At 59.3% G+C, this 19,378-nt stretch overlaps 1 protein-coding gene across 5 annotated transcripts; it reads left to right on the top strand.

Annotated features, from left to right (window-relative positions):
* The first annotated feature begins 2,430 nt into the window (after positions 1–2,430).
* On the top strand, positions 2,431–11,833 carry TEDC1 (tubulin epsilon and delta complex 1). Of its 5 annotated transcripts, XR_009517888.1 has the most exons (9): positions 2,431–2,825; positions 2,923–3,001; positions 3,309–3,511; positions 3,801–3,956; positions 4,997–5,095; positions 8,049–8,135; positions 8,596–8,763; positions 10,081–10,477; positions 11,256–11,833. XR_009517888.1 is itself a non-coding variant. In XM_060001267.1 (8 exons), exons 1-8 carry the CDS (start codon positions 2,679–2,681, stop codon positions 10,408–10,410), a joined length of 1,269 nt encoding a protein of 422 aa, XP_059857250.1. In that variant the 5' UTR covers positions 2,431–2,678; the 3' UTR covers positions 10,411–11,833. The 5 variants fall into 5 exon arrangements, 4 of the variants coding, with proteins under 4 accessions (XP_059857250.1, XP_059857275.1, XP_059857260.1 ...); XM_060001267.1 differs by having other exon boundaries at positions 10,081–11,833; XM_060001292.1 differs by lacking the exon at positions 11,256–11,833 and having other exon boundaries at positions 8,652–8,763; positions 10,081–10,373.
* Positions 11,834–19,378: the final 7,545 nt, after the last annotated feature.

The raw sequence follows: 19,378 nt of genomic DNA, 5'->3' as shown, positions 1-19,378 counted from the left end.
CAGTAGGGACTAGCAAGCGGCTGGCTGTCCGATGCGGACTTTGAGGTGAGGACTGGCTGGGCGGCAACGGCTAGGGGCTTTCTGAAAACTCCTGTTTCCGTTCAGGGAGCAGCTGCAGACTGGGCCACCCTCAGAGCCCTCGCCGTTCCCCCCACTGGCCACTCACACTCCGGCCCTGGCAGACGGCCACTGTCCCAGGGCTCGGCTGATCTAAGGAGCCCAGAGAGGTCATCTCAGCCTTGCAAATGCCCTCAGCCCTGCCCCATGGCTTGGCTGGGGGTCCGGCAGGCCTGAGCTGGACAGGCGTGGGGGGCCCCAGGGCAGTGTGTGGGGTCACGTGCGCGCGTGCATGCGTGTGTGTGCGCGTGTGTGAGATTTGTGATTCATAGAATTCCAAGGGGTGGGAGCTGGAGTGCTTCTGGGGACAGATGCAATTCAGCGGGGGAGGCGGGAGCAGAGGATACTAAGTGAGGCCTGGTTTCTCAGTGGTGGGGTGTGGGGGGTGGAGGTGTCATCTGGGGGCCCAGCAGCTAAGGGCTTGTGGCCAGAGCAGGCACAGAGTGGGGAGTGGGTGCACTGGAAGGTTCGCGCCGAGCTGCTGGGAGGTGGCCCTGAAAAGGCAGCAGAAACTCCTGGCCCCTCCGCCACCGCGTGGCTCAGTCTGGGTGTGGGGGGCAGACTTGGAGTGAGCGCTCAGAGCGCTGAGGCCCACAGGGAGAGTGGGTCAGCCAGGCCTCAGGCTGGGGAGGAAGGCACTCGGAGCAGAAGGCCCGCCGGAGCGGGAAAGGGCTCATCGGGTTCCAGACCCAATGCGTCAGGAACCATACTGGGCGAAGGCTCCAGGGTGCTACGGCAGGCCTTAGCAGCATGGCCTCTGCGCTGTGGAGACAGAAGGCAGGGCCAGCCTGGAGGCCTGTGCTGGTCCCAGCCCCAGCTCAGAAGGGGACTGGAGGGGACTGAAGGTGAGGTGAGGGGCATACAGCAATACCCCCGTGCCTGTGGGGGAGGAGGGCTCTCGGGAGGTAAGCTGCCCTGGCACTTGTCAGGTGGCCACTGAGACAGCCTCCTGGGGTGGGGGTGCCCGGGTCAGAGGCCAAGTTCTGGAGAATGGGCTAGTTCCAGGGGGACACAGGGAGTGAGCAGCTGCTGTGCCTGAGATGGCAAGGGGAGCTGGTGGGGTGGGGGGGTGGGGGCGGGCAAAGGTGAACACCAGGCGGAAGGTGGGGCGTCAGGCGTGACCGCACTTCCTGTGGGCTTGGTGAGGGCTGGAGGGGGGCTTGTCTGGGGAGCACTTGGGATCCAGGGAGGCCTGCTTCCTTTCTCTTCATCACTTCTCTTTCCCTTCTTCTCTCCTTCCTTCACTCTGTCCTCTTTACAGCTTTATTGGGGTATAATTTCATACCGTAAAACTCACCTATGCACATTCGATGCTTTTTAACCAGTTCAGAGTTCTGCAACCGTCACCACAATCCAGTTCTAAACCATTCTCCTTAACCACAAAAATTCCCTCATGCCCATCTGCTGCCACTCCCCAGTCCTGGTCTCTTTCCAGGCCACCACTGACCTGCCTCCTGTCTCTGTACACTTGCTTTTTTGGACACTTCCTATAGATGAAAGGCACGTACAACATAGTGTTGCCCTCCTCTGTGTCTGCGCTTCCTGGCACTTTGACCCGCCATCAGTGGTGCCGAGAGGGTTCCGTCCTAGGGCTGACTGCCCAGCTGGCGGCCTTTTGGGTTGTTTCGGTTTGGCTGTTAGGAACAGAGCTGCCTTGAATGTCCGTGAGTGGGAACACGAGTCCTCACAGGTTCCGGGCACTGGAACTGTGGGGTCGTCTGGTAGACAAGTCTAGCTCTGAAAGAACCGCCAAACTGCTTTCCAAAGTGGCTGTGCGGATAGTCCTTTGAAGACTGTCTCTTCAATGGCAGGAAGGAGAGGCTGAAGGTGCAGGGCAGAGGGAGGCCGGGGTGGGGTGGGGTGGGGATGGGGGTAGGGGGTAGGGGGTAGGGGGCTAGCCGGACAGACGATGGACTGGACGGGGAGGGGCCAGGCGGGGTATGCAGGCGTAGGTTTGAAGGGGGAGAGAGTCGCCGGCCGTCCGGGAGGAGCACCCGCCCGCGCGCTGCGGGGTTGAGCCGTCGGGGTACGTCCCCCGGTACCCGGGCGCTGGCCCCTGCGTCTCCGGCCTGGTACGCGCTGCGGGGTCCCAGGGCTTCCGGAGGCCAGAGAGGGCTTCCGGAGGCGGAGGGTCGCTCCCGCGTGTCGGTGGCGCCTCTCGGCCGCAGGGGGCACCCTGAGCGCCGCAGCTGACCCTCCGGCGGTTGCTAGGCTGCCATTTGGTGCAAGGGGCTGATTGGTGGGGTCCGGACGAGGAGAGTCAGGTGTTGCCGCGATTGAGTCGCGGAGGGCGGACCCCGCGAGGCTCTCAACGCCGATGGGTCCCCGACGCACCGGAAATGCTTCCGCACCGGACAGAACAGACAGCACTCAAACGCCGGGGGCACCGCTCATTGGGCAGGAGCTAGAGGCGCGTCTCAGCCTACTCGGCGGTTGGGCGCGGGCCCAGCAGAGGCGGCACCTGAACGGTGACTGGGCGCGGGGACGCAGCTCTCGCGGGGATTGGTCGCGGGGACGCGGCGGCGGCGGCGCGCAATCTGAGACAGGCGGGCGGAGGCTGCATGGGGCGGCGGCGGCGGCGTCGCCGGGTGGACCCGGCGGACGCGGCCCGGGCCCTGCCCGAGGCCATCGCCGCATTGAGTCAGACTCTGCCCGCCGGACCCAGCCCCGAGACCTTCCGCCGCGCCAAGTTCGACCGTCCGGAGGCGGTGAGGCCAGCAGGGCAGGCGGCTGGGGCCAGTAGGGCTCCGGGAGGACGCAGGGACGCCGCCAGCCCCGCTGACCGTCGCTCTTTGATCCTCGCAGGCCCCCGCGCTCTGGCGGCTGCTCTTCCGCGTGCTCTCGCCGCAGCTGGCCGACGGCGCCTCGGCCTCATTCTCCCCGGGTAAGGCCCGCCTTCCTGTAAGGCCCGCCTGGTAAGGCTCTGGCCCCGCCCACCCAGAGAGCCCCGCCCACTGCACGACCACGGGACAGCCCTCCGTAAGGCCCCGCCCACTGCCCCGCCTCCCCGATGAGACACCCCGTCCCCCCGCGTGAGCCTCTCCCCTTCCCGCCTCCGGGTTAGGTCCCAATGCCCCTGCTAGTCCCTTCCAAGCATGGTCTCTGCTCTGCGTCCCGCGGGGGTCCCTTAGGAGTCTGGGTAGCGTCACCTCCAGTGGGTGTCCCTCCTGAGCTGGCGTCTCCTACCGCAGAGGCCCAGGTCCGCTCTGTGAAGTTGGCGCTGCGCACCCAGGGCTACCCTAGGCGGGCCCTGGCACAGCTCCCGGACGACGGCTCCCAGGGCGGCCGCGAGCTGCTGCTGGCCCTGGCCTGGCTCCTGGCCCGCGGGCCCCTGCCCGAGCGGCTGCTGACCCAGAACCGCGTGCAGCTGGGAGACGAGATGCCCGTGTGCGAGGTGGGTGAGGGATGAGTGTGAGCCGCGCCCAGCCCGGGCGGGAATCCTGGGTGTGGGCACCGGACCGGCGGGGTCAGCCCTGTGGGGGTCAGTGTTGCTGCCCCGAATGCCCGGGTGAGCACACGGAGGCAGGTGAGGGCCGGGGACGTGCCCACAGGCTCCTGACCCAGCTCTTCCTGGCGCCCCCGGGATCTCTTGGCTCTCACTCCCAGGGGCTTCCTTTCTCTTTCCCCTTCGTGGTCTCTGCCTGGGGTGTGAGAGCAGTGCGTGACCCTTGCCCCCTCCCCAGTGCGAGGCCCTGGCCAGCCCTGGCCCTCCTGCCCCCAGCGTGGAAGCAGACGGCTGTGTGGACATCCGCCACCTGCAGTGGCTGATGGGAAAGCTGCGGTTCCGGTGGCGAAACCTGATGGCCAGTCAGCAGGAGCAGTGCGCCCTCCTGGGCAAGGTAGTGCCACGCATGCGTTGTCCACCCAGGGGCAGCTGTCCTCTGTGCTATAGAGGCCTGTCCAGCATTCCCATCTCAGGCTGGCGCCCAGCCTTTGGCTGAATGTGGGCCTTCCCAGGCCTGGCTGGGAGTTGACCTGTTGGGCACAGCCTGGGGTGGCCCAGAGCCTGACCCTAGGGCTCCATGTTGTCCAGGAGGGGGCCTAGAGCAGGTGTTGCTGGACATCTATGGGGCAGGGAATCAGGGGGGCAGGGAGCCTGCAGGGTCGACCTTCCTGTCCCCAGAACTCCCTAGAAGCTTCAGACTCTATGTCACTGAGCACCAAAGTGGGCCCTGGGGAGCCACTGCTGCCTGAACACGAGATGGCGAGGAAGGCACCCCCTCCCACCGCATCCTGGGTGTGGGCTCACGGGCGGTGGGCAGCTCCTGTGGGCTTCCGAAAGGCTGGTAGGGCTCAGCTGTTGGGGCACAGGTGTCCCCACAGGTCCAGTGCATGGTCTGGGCTGAGCGGTGGCTGGGCAGGTAGCCCAGGGTTCGCACCAGCGCAGAGCTCTCTGGTGCTGGAACACCCCGCCTGGTGCTCTGCCCCTGGGAGAGGGTCTTTTGCTCAGCTAGCGTTTCCTGGGAGCCCTCACTGCCTCTTGTCTGGGCTCCAGCTGCCCCTCTGTGTGAGACATGCCCACCAGTTAGCCTCCCTGCTGCCTTCAGGCCTCACCTTGCTGGAGTGCCCTGTGTCTGTGTCCCTGCCACTGGCCTCACTGTTTGTGCCACCACATGGGCCTCGCACTTGATGAGCTGAGGGGGAAGCAGGGGCGCCCCACTCTACCTATACTGCACCCTGGGAGCTGGGTGGGGTGCCCCTCCCTCTGCATGGGCCTCCTGGTGGGTACTGGGCCCTGGGCCAGCCTCCCAGCAGTGCTGACTACTCTCCTGGGCCCGACCCTCTCTGAAGCGTTTCCTTATCTGTAAGGTCCTTGCCTAGCGCTGGCTGTGGGGAGGCGCCCACCTTCTCAGCCTGGGGTCTGCACTGCCTGTTTCAGATCCACTCATATACCCGTGGCTGCCACAGCGACCGCAGCCTTGGCCACCTGTCTGTCACCGAAACGGAGCTGCTCAGAGACCCGGAGGGTGGCCGTCAGGTGAGGGCTGGTGGGACCAAGGTGGGCGTGGCCCAAGGTGAGAAGGAGCCTGGGAGGGTGGGGGACCCAGACAGCAGACCAGCTTTGAGCTGTGGGTGTTAGCCAAGCTCACCATCTTTTTAAACAGTATCTATCTATCTATCTATCTGTTTGTTTATTTATGGCCGCGTTGGGTCTCTGTTGCTGCGTGCAGGCTTTCTCTACTTGTGGCGAGCGGGGGCTGGCTACTCTTTATTGCGGTGCGCGGGCTTCTCATTTCAGTGGCTTCTCTTGCTGCGGAGCTCTAGGTGCGTGGGCTTCAGTAGTTGTGGCACGCGGGCTCAGTAGTTGTGGCGCACGGGCTTAGTTGCTGCGCGGCATGTGGGGTCTTCCCGGACCAGGGCTTGAACCCATGTCCCCTGCATTGGCAGGTGGATTCTTAACCACTGCACCAGCAGGAAGTTCCTTTTTTTTTTTTTAAAATACTTATTTTATTCATTTGGCTGTGCTAGGTCTTAGTTGCGGCATGTGAGATCTTTGTTGCGGCGTGCAGGATCTTCATTGCGGCATGTGGACCCTTAGTTGTGGCATGTGGACTCTTTAGTTGCAGCATGTGGGATCTAGTTCCCCGACGAGGGATTGAGCCTGGGCCCCCTGCTTTGGGAGCACGGAGTCTTACCCACTGGACCACCAGGGAAGTCCCCAAGCTCACCCCCTTGCCTATGTAGGAGACACGTGCAACCTCAGGGCCTCTCTTGCCCCCAGAGCAGCCAGTGCTGCGGTGTGTGTGCACGTGGCTGGGTACGCTTTGGACAGTGGGAAGAACACAGGTGTCTGGGCCGGGCTGGCAGCCAGCAAGGGGGGCCACTGGAATTAAGGAAGACTGTTCAAGGGGCCGAGCTGACGGTGTGGGTGCCTTGAGCTTGGGCGTGTGTCACCTGTTGATGAGGAGGTGGGGGTCGGCGCTGCCCCACACTCTACTGACCTTCTTTTCAGGAGCCCCCGTCCATCATCACTGTTTCCTTCCCTTGGGCTCGCCTGGCCAGGGGGTCCTGGGACAGGCCCAAGGCTGGCCATTACTTGTGCTGGGCCCTGGCTGGTCCAGAGTGTGAGGCTGGCAGTGCCTTGTCCTGGGACACTTGGCTGGGGAGGAGGGCTGAGGCTCAGGGCAGGCCCAGCAGATCCCGCCTGTAGAGCCGCGTGCTCCTCGGGGGTCTGCATCCCCACCGTGGGGTCAGGGCGGCCACCTGGGGGTGCCTGCCCGGCCTGCGCTCCTGGCTTTACCTGGGCGAGGCCGTGCTTGGCCCTGAAGGTGCTGAGGCCGCATCTGGGCGTCCTGAGATGCCCTTGGCTCTGTTCCCTTTCAGGGGTGACTCAGCAAGGCGCAGGCCTCCTGCCCCTGGTCCCCTCCCTGGTCTGAGTAGAGCAGAGGCTGTGCCAGCTCCAGCCTGGTGCTGCCTGGGACCCCGGCCTCTGGGGGGGGCCTGGGCGGGTACGACTCCCCTCCTCCTGGAGGGCGGTGCATGTTGGTGCGCCAGGACTGAAAACGGTGTGGCCAGGTGGATGGGGACAGTTGGCTTCCTTCCAAGGATTCTGGATGAGAAGCTGGTGGCGGCCTGGACCAGCCGACCTGAAGGGGCTGCGCTCTTGGGATGGGTCCCATGAGCTTCTGGAATGATCTCTTGTTGCCGTGTCAGTGGCCAGGCATGCTGTGGAGTGGCTGGGCAGCATCCTTGGTTACTGGCTGGGCCTGTAGTCTTCTTATATTGTGGCTTGGGACGTGGGGATGTGGACACCCTCTGGGACTGTTCTTGGGAGCTGAGTAAGCTGCTCTTCTCACGGGCCAGCACGTGTGTGTAGCGGGGTGTGTGTGTGGTGTGGGCATGTGGGCTCCGCCCTCGCATGTCCGCAGCCCTCCCCCAGACCACAGGGCGATTCTCACCGCAGGCCTGCCTTCCCTGCTCCCCTGGCCATGGGCTGGGCCCTTGGCCTGGTGCTCAAGCCTGCCCCTGTCTGGCCCCCTGGCCCGGGAGCCCCTTGTCCAGCCATGTGCATCCCCTGGTTGCCTGGCGGGCACGCTGGTGCGCATGGCTCGGGCACCAGCCTCTGTGAGTGGAGGCCTGGCAGGGCTCTTGTCTGGCCGTTTGTCCCGGCCCCAGAGCACACTCCTGGGCTCCCTTCTAGAAGGAGTGGTGCCGGAGGCTGGGTCACTGTGCTGGCTGCTGTGTTCAGAGAGGAGCACAGCGGGTGCTGGCCTGGGCCATCCCAGTGGGGCCCATCTGTCTCTCCGCAGCTTACCGTGGGCCCTTGGGGTGGACCGTGACTGGCCTTGCCCCTGTCCGGCTTCCCGAGGCCGCAGTGGCCTCAGCAGGTGGGACGGGAGCATGTGCCCGTGCACTGGACTGCGGGGTCCGCAGGTGCGGGGCTGTTCGGGCCGTGCCTGCAGGGTGGGGCTGGGGGTCTGCGCGGCTGTGTTCTCCACCCTGGTCCCCGGTCTGTCCTCCGTCGCCTCCAAGCTGGGCGCCGTGCAGCCTCTGCCCTGCCTTTGGGCTCCAGGGGACTACAGGGAGGGATTCCCAGAACCCGCCAGTCTCCCCCATCCGGGGCCTCCCTGTACACCCGAAGCCTCCGGGGTGCAGCCCTCAGTCAGCAGGGGATGTGGGGTGGAGCCGCAAGGGAGGGGGCACCAGGACTCAGCCGCCGACCCTGCGGGACCCACGCCTGTGGGGGGCTGGCGGGTCACTGGTGTGGTCAGAGGCCTGGTAGGCTTGGCCTGCTTGTGCTGGAGGCGAGGCTGCCCTGCCGTGCCGCGCCCTGTCCTGCCGTGCCGTGCCGTGCCCTGCAGGGAGGTGGCTCAGCCCGCGGGTGGGCCGGGTGAGCCAAGGTGACTGAGCCAGAGACGGTGGGCAGGGTGTGCAGGGTCCCAGGCGCACTGGGTTCTCTGACTCTGCGGCCTTACTGGTTTGCGTTGCAGCTGCTGCGGAGGCTGGAGAGGGAGAACGCGCGGCTGCAGGCGGCCCTCGAGTGGCGGCGCCGGGAGCTGGTCTTCTGGCGGTGGATGGTCAGGAAGCCGTTCCACCCACCTCCTGTCCCTCCCCTCCCCTCCCCTCCCCTGGTCTGACCACAGCGGCCCTGGGGTGGTGGTGGGGTCTTCTCATTTTCCACACAGGAAGAGAAGTCTCAGGGAAGCCCCCCACACCCAGCCCTGAAGCTGGTTTCACACCCAGGCCTGTGGGTTTTGTGTGTGTGGCTCTTTGCAGATGTCTGTCTGTCCCATCACCACCCTTCCCAGCTCCTGGGGAAGCCCAGACTTCTCAGGGGTCTTGGCCTTCCGGAAGCCTGGCCTTTGTGCCTCCCTGGCCTCCAGGCCCACCAGGGTGACGGTCACTGTCCAGCTTGGTCTGCGACCCGGGGGCGGGAAGTGACCCTGGGCCTCTGTCCCTGCCGGCTGGGGAGCTGGGCCTCTGGTTGTGAGGCCCGGGCCTGCCGCCCACCCTCTCACTTGGGGTCCCTCTCTGCAGGACACGGTCCTGGGCGCCTGCCCCCCTGAGGCCTCACAGCCCACGTTTCTGCCCAGGATCCCCACACCAGGGACTGGAGCGTTGGAGCCCCTGGTGCGGGAGCTGCAGGCCCTGCAGGGAGAGCTGCGAGAGGCGGTGGAGGCCCGGCGGGCGGCCTGGGAGGCCGGGGTGAGGACTTGGGGCCCTGGCCCGGGTTGTGCTCGGTGGGGGGCTCCCACGGTGGGACTTGCACCATTTGGTCTGTTTGCAAGGGGGGTGGGCTCACCTGCCAGACTCGGCTGCCGCCCCACCCTGGCCACCCTGATGCAGGTCTGTTCGTTATCCCAGGGCAGTTCTGGTGTCGTCCCTGCTGGCTTCCGCTCACACCATGTGGCCTTTTGGACCTGCTGGTGGACATGTGTGTCCCCCAGCCCCACCTGGGCGCCACCCTCCTCTCTCCATGAGCTGGGCCGGGCGAGCACCGGGTTTGTGGCTGTGAGCAGTGCGCCACGTGCGCTGCATTGATTTCCTTTTGCTGAAGCATCTTAGAGTAAACTGCAGGTGTGGTTTTCCCCTCAGATACCCCTGGGGAGCATGGGTGTTTCCTGGGGGCCTGCAGCGTGGCTCGTTCAGGCCCTGCACGGCCATGTCTCCTCCGGCCGGGCCAAGCTGGAGCCCTCTGCCCTCTTGGGCAGTGACAGCTGGAGCAACGGTGATGTTTGCAGGCGGTTTCTCACTAGAAGGGGGGCCGGTGCTTGTCTGGGCTCAGGGCTCTTCACGCTTCCTTGTTGCGAACCATGGAGCAGTGCCCACTGAGGGTCGGGGTCAGGGTCAGGGTCAGGGCAGTTCCCTGGGGACACCGAGGGCACAGCCTCTTTGCGCTCCCTGCTGCCTGCAGGGTCTCTGGGATGGGCCTGCCCTGGGGGCCAGAGGTGTCCTCACCAGGTCGTGTCCTCGGCCTGGCGTCCCCTTAGCCTGGCGTCCCCTTGGGTCAGGGCCACCCCATGCCACCCCTCTGCGAGGGCGGTGGGAAAGTGGGAAGCCGATAGAGCAGAGGACATGCTGACCCCGCCTGGAGTGGTGGGTGGGGTTGGGGGTGGGTGCCCCGAGGGTCTGCACTCTGGGCTCTGAGCAGACCCTGCAGGACTTGGCCTGCTGGGGGCAGCCAGGCCCACTCCCCCTGCAATACCGCGGTGCAAGAGCTGGGCCTGCAGCTGGGTGGTCCTGAGGGCTCAGGCCCTGCAGGGCTGTCGGGGGTGATCGAGCTGCTGGCCCTTTCCCCGGGGCCCCACGGCCTCTGGCTTAGGGCTCAGATGCTCGGTGCGGGTGACAGAGCCTGGAGGAGCCGGGCCTTAGAGCTGGCGCTGGAGCTGCTCCTCTTTGGGCACTGGGAGGGGCCGCAGGACTGCTGGCGGCTGGGGCAGGGCTCAGGGAGAGCCGAGGCCCTGAGCCAGGGTCCTGGTGAGACTGGTCACCCTCTGCTCACTTGCCACGTCCCCTGTGCAGGTCGGAGGCCGTGGGCCCCAGTGGAGCGCCGCGAGGACGGCCTTGCGGGAGGCCGTGGGACAGGACCTGGCCGCTCTGCGGCAGGCCTGCGAGCGAGGCGGCGGCTGCAGCCTGGCCCAGCCCCACGGGCCCCACCGGCTGGTGAGGACTGAGGCTGGGGCGCCCGGGGGCCCAGGCCTGCGGGCCCCTGAAGTGATTGAGGCGCTGAGGAGCCAGGAGGCCCGCCTGGAGGTGGTGCTGCGCCAGCTCCAGGGCCAGTGTCGGCAGGAGCTGGCCAGGCTGGTGGGAGCCCCGCCCGGCCCCGTCTGGATCCTGCCACCTGGACGCTGACGTTCCCTGCTCCCGGGGGCACCTCCCTCAGCCTGGCTGGGCCTTGGAGGGGCAGATTCCAGGCCAGGTAACTGCAGGGGTGACACAGACACAGCCCCGGTGGTGCAGGCACACTGGGCCCTGGGCCCCGGGTCCCCACTTTGGGCAGTACCCAGCCCCGCGGCCTGCAGTGCTGGGGGCAGGCCCATTGTGGTGGCCGTGGGCATTCAGGATCTGGAGAAGACCCGGAAATAAATTGTGGAGGCCTCCTTGCAGGGCTGAGGCTCCAGCTGTCCCTCTGCCACCCTTCCGGGTCTCTGTCTGGGGAGGGGATGCTCCCCTCAGGTCCAGGGCGAGGGGTCCCTGCCGGTGGTGGCTGAGGCTGGTCTGGTCTAGGGCTGCCCAGGTGCTGGACGGACAGGCATGGCCTGCAGCACAGGGTGGGCGTGAGGGCCCCGGGGATGCAGGGTCCTGGATGTACCCTTGGAGCACCCTCATCCTGGGCTCCCTTTGTACACCCCACCTGGGCCACGCCTATGCCTGGTGTGCGTGTGCGTGTGCGTGTGTGTGTCTGTGTTGGGCAGGGACGCCTGATGGGAACCTTGGGTAGTGGGGGGACTCTGCTCCGTTTCTGGGGGTGGTGCCCGGGGGGGGAGGGGGAGGCCACTGTGGACAGAGGGGGCTTTGTTCCCGAGACTGCTCGGGGAGCTGGGCTCCGCCCTGACAAAGAGCCATCTGTGTCGGGAGGATGCGCCCCCAGCTGCCAGGACAGGCTCCTCTCCTTCCCAGGAGGCTTGGCTTGGCACCTGCCCCGCCTCCCTTCCACCAGTGGACATGGCCTCAGCCCGGCCTCCCCTCTCCCCCAGGGCGCTCCACCCGGACCTGGTGCCGCCAGCTTAGGCCCCAGGGCCCAGCCACAACGCCTTCTCACTGGCCTTTGCTGTCCGCTTGGGGAGTGCTGGCTCACGCCCAGGGGCACTGGCCCCTCTGGGCCATTCTGGGCCTCCTTCGTCCCGGGTTGGGGCACACCTGTGGCGCCTCTGCACTGGCCTCGGGAGCACTGACCAGACCGGGGTCGAGCCGGCGCCCCTTCCGGAGTGCCCCCTGACCCTCTCCTCACAGGCTGGCCCCAGAGAGCCTCTGGCCCGAGCCCCTCCCTCCAAGGCCTGGCCCCCCTCTCCTAGCCCCTCTTATGGGCTCCCTGCTTGCTCCAGTCGGGTCCAGGGCACACGGGACTCAGGCCCCCGCCTGCGGCCCTCGAGTGTTTAAAGGCCCTTCTGGACCCCTGCTGCCATCCTCCTGACTGCCCCACGGGGCAGGTCCACTGAGGATTCCCTGAAGCCGGGATGGCCACTGGCCCTCGGGAATTGACGTTTGCAAACTCTGTGTCACGGAGCTGTCACTTCTCAGACTGATCTGTAGATTCAATACAATTCAATCAAAACCACAAGCGTGTCTGTGTGTCTGTGGGACCTGGGCTGGTGATTCTGAAACACGAGGTGGAACCGGCCCGAGAGGCCAAGCTGGGGGTGAGTGGAGCCATCCGCAGTGACCCCGCGAGCCAGGAGCTTTCCAAGGCTGCAGGGGTCAGGCGTGGGCCCTGGGGTTTGGCTCCTACTGCTGCCGTGATAAGTTAGCGCTTGTAAGTTAGTGGCTCACGGCCCTGACCCTGCCCTCTGTGGGGCTGAGGTCTGGTGGGCAGGCAGGAGGCCCCGGGGAGAATCCACTTCCACAGTGGCCTCACGCGGGCTGTCATCTCCAACACTCCCCAGCCCCGCAGCCCCGCGGCCACTGCAGTCCCCTCTGCACGTACCAGGACAGGTTCACAGGCTCAGACCCACGGGACAGACGGGGTGTGGGGCAGCGTGGGCCCACGCGTGCACTGGAGTCTGGCCTGGCTGCATGTGTGGGACTGCACACTGGGGCTGCAGGGTTCCCCACCGACCCACAGACACAGCCCTGCAGGAGGTGAGGATGCCACGCTCCCCTCTGGAGTGGCTTCCTAAGACCACACGTCAGGACTAGGAACCTGTTCATGAAGAGACACTGTAAAGACAGCGGAAAGGCAAGGCTGAGCAAGCGGCAGTTCATCGCAACACCTGTAGCCCGTGAAGAACTGGTGTGGAGCAGATGGGCCGTCAGCCCAGGGGCAGACACCGCGGAGAAGAGGAAACGGGAACTCAGATAAGTCAAACTGTAACCAGGAACGTGCAGGCGCGCTGTGCGGCCGCAGGTGGGCGGGGCACCGGGAAGGGGTGGGGCTGGATTCGAACTACCCCCGGGAAGCACACACGGGCGCGTCTTGTGAGAGGCCCCCAACCCCCTCGGAGTCGCGGGGGCAGGAGCGGATGTGGGCGGTCCCTGCCGTCCGCCAAGGGGGGTGGGTGAGGGGGTGACGGGGACAGCCGGCTGGCCACACTGCAGCGGCTTCCTGGGATCCGGAGTCAAAAACCCTCAGAGTCTTCTAGAAAACACAGGCATGTCGCAGAAGACCACACACAGGGAGGTCTTAAAAATGACTGGGGTAGGGAAGGGATTCTCATCTGCGGGGAAGCTCAGGACAGCGGGGCTGCCTTGCGGGGCCTTGTGGTCGTGGGTTTACCAACGGTTCCCACTCGCCCCCAGGGCACCTGTCCTTTGGGTGTGTCAACCACGATGTCAGAAACCGAGGAGCCGGTCCAGGTGCCTTCCCGCGTCACCCCCACCTCCACGGTCCTTTTGGTGCCCTACCCCACTACCCACTGGCCGGCCTCCCTCTCCCTTGTCCTTATCTGCATTGGTTGACCTTGGCTTGACCTTGGCTTGACCTTGGCTGGTCAGGACTGAGGCCCCCCGGGGCCCACCTGCAGCCTGAGGGGTATTCCCCGTGGCCTGCTGAAGTTCAGGTTTGGGTGGACAGGAGCATCTCTCAGTGGCATTTAGGAGACAATCCCTGTTGGCGGGCACAGTCGACGACCTTGGTCCGTAGGCCCCGGCACCCGTGTCCTCGCCTGTGGGTGTGGCTGGTGGCCATGAAGTTGTGCCTCTCGAGCTCCGGGGCCCCCAGCTGGGTCCTGGGTGCTGAGTGCAGCTGGGCGCCGGCCTCTCTGTCCTTCGCTGAGCTGGGCTGTTGCTCCTCTCATCCATCAGCCAGGATTCCCGAGGTGCCCAACGTGTGTCAGCCCCGGGGCTGGGTGCAGGGTCTAGGGGAGAGCAAACACCATAAACGAATATGCATCAGGGGGCGATGGCCCTGGCCGTGCGGGGTCAGGGCGCGAGGTGACAGAGTGGGTTGGTCAGAGGAGGCCTGCCCAGACAGTAAAGGAGGGGAGGAGAGGGAGCTGAGTGTCCCGCCCAGGAGGGTGGTCCAGGCAAAGGAAATGGCGTGCTTATGCTTATGCGGGGGCTGCATGGGGGTCGTCTGGGAGGGGGTAGGACATGAGCTCAGAGGTGGGGTCGCAGAGGGGCAGGGGCTGCAGGCTTTTGTGCCCCAGGTCAGGATTTCGGAGTTTCTTCTGAGCGGGGTCGGGGCACCGTTCAGGGCCAGGTCCCGTCTTCGCTCCAAAAGGCCCCGTCTGCCCCTGGCGGGAGAGCTTCTGGGGTTCAGTGAGAAGGCGGTGAGGGGTGTTGGGCCGGGCCTTGGTGGGCTCTGGTGGACTTGGGGCCTGGGATCTGTTGCTGTCTTGGCCGTGGGGCTTGTGAGCTGGTGGCCCCTCTTTTAAGTTGTTTCTCTTCTTACCGTCTTCATTTACAATTCCCAAGTTTTTTCCTTCCCTTTTAGGGACAATTTTTTAAAATTGTGGTAAAAAAAACACATAACATTAAGTTTGCCATCTTAAGCATTTTTTAAAAATTGAAATACAGTTGATTTACAATACTGTGTTAGTTTTGGGTATACAGCAAAGTGATTCACACACACACACACACACACACACACACATATATATATATTATATGTATATTTTTTTCTGATTCTTTTCCATTGTAGGTTATTACAACATATTGAATATAGTGCCCTGTGCTGTACAGTAAATCCTTGTTGCCTTTTATCTAGATTGGGGCGGTCATTTCATGGTTAAATAAATTTGTCAAAGCGCAAAAAAAAAAAAAATCCTTGTTCCCTATTTTATGTATAGTAGGACTGTATCTATGAATCCCAGGCTCCTATATCCTTCCCCACCCCCTTTCCCCTTTGGTAACCGTAAGTTTGTTTCCTATGTCTGTGAGTGTGTTTCTGTTTTGTAAATAAATTCATCTGTATTATTTTTTAGTTTCCACATATAAATGACATCATGTAATATTTCTCTTTGTCTGACTTATGTCACTTAGTGTGATGATCTCTAATTGCATCCACGTTCCTGAAAATGGCATGATTTCATTCTTCCTTCTGCCATCTTAACCATCTTTAAGTGTACAGTTCAACAGTGTTAAAATATTCACACAGCTGTGCTACAGATCTCCAGAACTTCTTACATCTTGCAGCACAGAAACTCTGTCCCCACTAAACACTAATTCCCCCTCCCCCAGCCCCGGGCCCCCACCATCCTTTCTGTTTCTGTGAATCTGACTCTTCTAGGGACCTCATATGAGTGGACTCACACAGGATCTGTCCTTTTGGGACTGCCTTATTTCACTGAGAGAAAGTCCTCGAGGTTCATCCATGTTGTAGCAGGCGTCGGGATTTCCTGCCTCTTTAAGGCTGAGTAATAGACCTCGATAGGCTTACCACCCCCCCCATCTTTCAGTGGACGTTTGGGTTGCTTGCAGCTCTTGACTGTTGTGAAGAACATGCTGTGATGAATGTGGGTGTGCAGGCATTCCTGTTTTTACTTTAGTTTTAGAGGATCTCTGGGTCATCGAGAGCCAGGCATGGCTTGATGGAGACAGCCGTGCAGTCTGCAGAGCCCCTGGGAGGTGAGCCAGGGGCGGGGACCAGATGGGGCGCCCTGGCTCGTCTCCCTTGGGAGGAAGGTAGCGGTGACTGTTAGCTCCCCCGAAGTAGTTTCTTGGGTCTGACTGTCTTGGCAGCCAGCATCGCCCTAACTCAGGGCTCCTGCCCTTGCTCAGCTCGTGGCGCTTGCAGTGAGTGGCTCAGTAATATTTTTCACAGCACCTCTTGGTCCAAAGAAATACCTAACACTTCTGTGTATTGTGGCCAAAGAGCTTAATAAGTATTTAGGTACTAACAACTTAGTAGCAGTTTAGAAAACAAACCCAAACCCCAAACAAACCAACAACACATGAATTGAAAAAACCCTTAATTCTTAGAAACTGCAATTACTTATCAATAGGACATCTGAAACTGTTAGACCCTACACACTTTTTCAAACCTTAATCACATTGGACACTGCCGCCTGCATTACCTGGTCCATGTGGATTTTTGCCTGGTGTTCGCTTTTTTATTTCAGCAACTGCTGTTAAACCAGCTTTGCAAAGAGATCTTAGAAAGGCAAGCAGTGCAATCCAGTATGGAAGCTCTGAGCTCAGTCGAATTATTCACAATGTGTCTGGCCTGCTCTGTATCCCGTGTTGCCCTCAAAAATGGAAAATACCCCGTAGTGCCCCTGAGAATTCACTGCAGCACCCTGGGGTGCCTCGGCACACAGTTTGGGAACTGTGGCCCTAATCAACTCAAGTCTTTGTGTTTCCCTATTCTGTATCTTTCCACTTTGTATTGTGTTTTATTGTATTTCATTTATTTTACTTTATTTTTTTTTTTGTCGAGTGGCTTGTGGGATCTTAGTTCCCTGACCAGGCATTGAACCCATGCCCTCAGGAGTGAAAGTCCAGAGTCCTAACCACTGGGCCGCCAGGGAATTCCCTGTATTGTGTGTTTAAAGCTGCATCCTCGAAGCTGTGTGTACAGCTCTTCGCTGCTTCTGCCCAGCAGATAAGGTCCCAGATTCACTACATTTACCATTTCCTACACGTGGACACCCTGGCTGCCTCACAAAAGCCCCTGCTCTTGGGTGGACCTGTGGGAGCAGGGCTTTGGGGTGCACACCTGGAGCAGACCAGTGGGTTCTCCAGGTGGTCGGTTGGATGTTCCAGTCCATGGTCCCACCAGTTCCTACATCCTCGCTCCCTGTGACCCTCCCTCAGCATGTCCTAGCTTCTGCAGGTTTACTTGACATTTCTCTAATCATTGAATTGACCATCTTTTCATGCACTTGCTTAGTTTTGGGGCCTTCCTCTTCTGTAACTGGCTGGTCATATCCTTTAATTGTTGGTGTTTGGGGGCGGCTGACTTTCAAAAATTGCTTTGCAGAAGTTCTTTGAAAACTCGAGATATGAATCCTTCATTGGTTTTTTTTTGTGTGCGGTATGCGGGCCTCTCACTGCTACGGCCTCTCCCATTGCGGAGCACAGGCTACGGACGCGCAGGCTCAGCGGCCATGGCCCACGGGCCCAGCCTATCCGCGGCGTGTGGGATCCTCCCAGACCAGGGCATGAAGCCCTGTCCCCTGCATCGGCAGGCGGACTCTCAACCACTGCGCCACCAGGGAAGCCCCCTTCATTGGTTTTACACATTATAAATATCATCTGCATTCTGTCATCTGTCTAAAAGTTTGCTCATGGTTTCCCTTTGTTGAATAGAAAATTTAAAGTTTGTTTTAATTGATTCATCATGTTTTTGCCTCTTGCTTTTTACAATTAACATTTGAAGACATGCTTCCCTCTCTTGTGTCATATTCGCCTACATTTCCTTCTGTCAGTTTTTTCTTCAACGTTTAGGTCTTCACTCCATTCAGAGTCTACCTCTGTGTGTGGCGTCGGGCAGGAATCCAGGTCTCTTCCATGTGGTGAGCCAGTTTCCAACACCGTCTACACACAGACGTACCCTGTCCTCGTTGATCTGGGCCTTCTCCATATTCAGCTCCCATCTACCCTGGCCCCCCTTCTGTCCCACTGGTCAGTTCATGTACTAACACTACGCTGCTTTCATCACCGTGCTTCATCAGGGTCCAACCAGAGGAGCAGAACCAGTAGGGGTTCTGTATGAAGAGATTTATTGCCTACTGTTGCTGGTGTAGGAAGATACTGTGATGATGGTAGTTCCATTTTGGCCGTCTTGCTAACGCTTATTCTCAGTCTTCAAGGGCGTGTAGCTAAGGTTCTCCATTAAGTATGGTGCTTGCTGTGCGCTTTTGGTACATAACTTATTATACCTGTTTTTTTTAAAGATTTATTTATTATTTATTTATCTTATTTTTACTTTTGGCTTGTTGGGTCTTAGTTGCGGCGTGCAGGATCTTTGTTGCCGTGTGCGGGTTTCTCTCTAGTTGTGGTGTGCGGGTTTTCTCTTCTCTAGTTGCGGCGCGCAGGCTCCAGGGCGCATGGGCTCTGTAGTTTGTGGCACGCGGGCTCTAGTTGAGGCGCACGAGCTCAGTAGTTGTGACGCGCGGGCTTAGTTGCCTCGCGGCATGTGGGATCCTAGTTCCCTGACCAGGGATTGAACTCACGTCCCCTGCATTGTAGGGCGGATTCTTTACCGCTGGATCACCAGGGAAGTCCCGACTCTTTATAGGTTTTAGAACGTTTCCTTCCACTCTTATTTTCCTAGGAGCTTTTTTAGAATCGTAACTATTAAGTGCTTCGTCTTTATTAATCAAGACAATCATATGATTTTCTCCTTCACTTTATTGTAATGAATTACATTATATTAACACATCAACACCCTTTCCCAAGTCAAACCATCCTTGCATTCCCGTGAGAAGTCCCATTTGATCATACTATAACTTTTAAATATACAGTTGGTTTTGGTTAGCTAAAATTTTATTTAGAACATTCATATCTATGCTTGAAGGGAAATAGGTCTATAATTTTCTTTTTTTTCTTCATATGTTCCTTATTATGTTTTGGAATCAAGATTACATTGGCCTCATCACAGCCTTTGCCACCTATTTTCTGGAAAAACTTGTTAAGTTAGGAATTAACTGTTCCTTGAAACTTGAATTTTACAGAGCAAAGTTTTTGACTTTGATGAAGTCCAGTTTATCAATTTATTGTTTGTGGACTGTGCTTTTGGTGTCGTGTTTGTTTGTTTGTTTTTGACCAGCACCAGGTCGTGAAGATTTCCTTTTACATTGCCTTCTAAAAGTTTTATAGTTTTACATTTAGGTGTATGATCCATTTTGAGTTAATTTTTGTATGAGATTTGAGGTTTAGGTTGAGGGTTTTTGTTTTTGTTTGCATATGGATGTCCAATTTAGTGAAAGTACTATCCCTTTTCTGTTGAATCACCTTCACACCTTAGTTAGAGCTAATTGGTCACATTCAACAAACAAGGAATAGAAAGGAACTTCCTCAACCTGATGAAAGGAATCTACCCAAACTCCACAGTTGACATAATACTTAATGGTGAAATATTGAAAGCTTTCCCCCAAGATCAGGAACAAGGCAAGGATGTTTACTCTTGTCTCTTCTATTCAACATTATATTGGAGGTTCCAGCCAGGGCAATTAAGCAAGTAAAAAAAAAAAAAAAGGCATCCAGGTTGGAAATGAAGAAGTAGAACTATATTTGCAGATGATATTACAAGAACTTGTATATAGAAAATCCTGAGGAATCCACAAAGAAATACTAGGATTAATAAATGAGTTCAGCAGGGCTGCAGGATACAAAATCAATATGCAAAAGTCCATTGTATTTCTATGCACTAGCAGTGAATAATCCAAAAATGAAGTTAAGAAAAACAATTTCTCTTACAACAGCATCAAAAAGAATAGACTAGGAATAAATTTAACCAAATGTTGGGTAAAATTTGTGCTCTACATACTACAAAACACAGGTGAAGGAAATTAAAGAAGGTCTAAATAAATGGAAAAGACATCTTACATTTATCACCAGATTGATCTATAGATTCAATGCAGTCCCTATCAAAACCTCAGACGGCTTTTTTCAAAAGTGACGAACTGATCCTAAAATCACATGGAAATGCAAGGGATACAGAATAGCCAAAACAATCTCAAAAAAGAAGAACATAGTTGGAGGAGTCACACTTCTCAAT

This window comes from Delphinus delphis, chromosome 2, assembly GCF_949987515.2.
Source record: "Delphinus delphis chromosome 2, mDelDel1.2, whole genome shotgun sequence".
In the NCBI taxonomy this organism is placed as follows: Eukaryota; Metazoa; Chordata; class Mammalia; order Artiodactyla; family Delphinidae; genus Delphinus; species Delphinus delphis.
This window is presented reverse-complemented; position numbering and strand designations above follow the sequence as displayed.

Bases quoted from the DNA above. Each gene is read 5' to 3' on its own strand.
- TEDC1 (XM_060001267.1), top strand. From the start codon at position 2,679: ATGGGGCGGCGGCGGCGGCGTCGCCGGGTGGACCCGGCGGACGCGGCC. The intron at 5,096-8,048 runs GTGAGGGCTGGT...TTTGCGTTGCAG, and splicing joins ACCCGGAGGGTGGCCGTCAG to CTGCTGCGGAGGCTGGAGAG. The intron at 8,764-10,080 runs GTGAGGACTTGG...TCCCCTGTGCAG, and splicing joins GGGCGGCCTGGGAGGCCGGG to GTCGGAGGCCGTGGGCCCCA.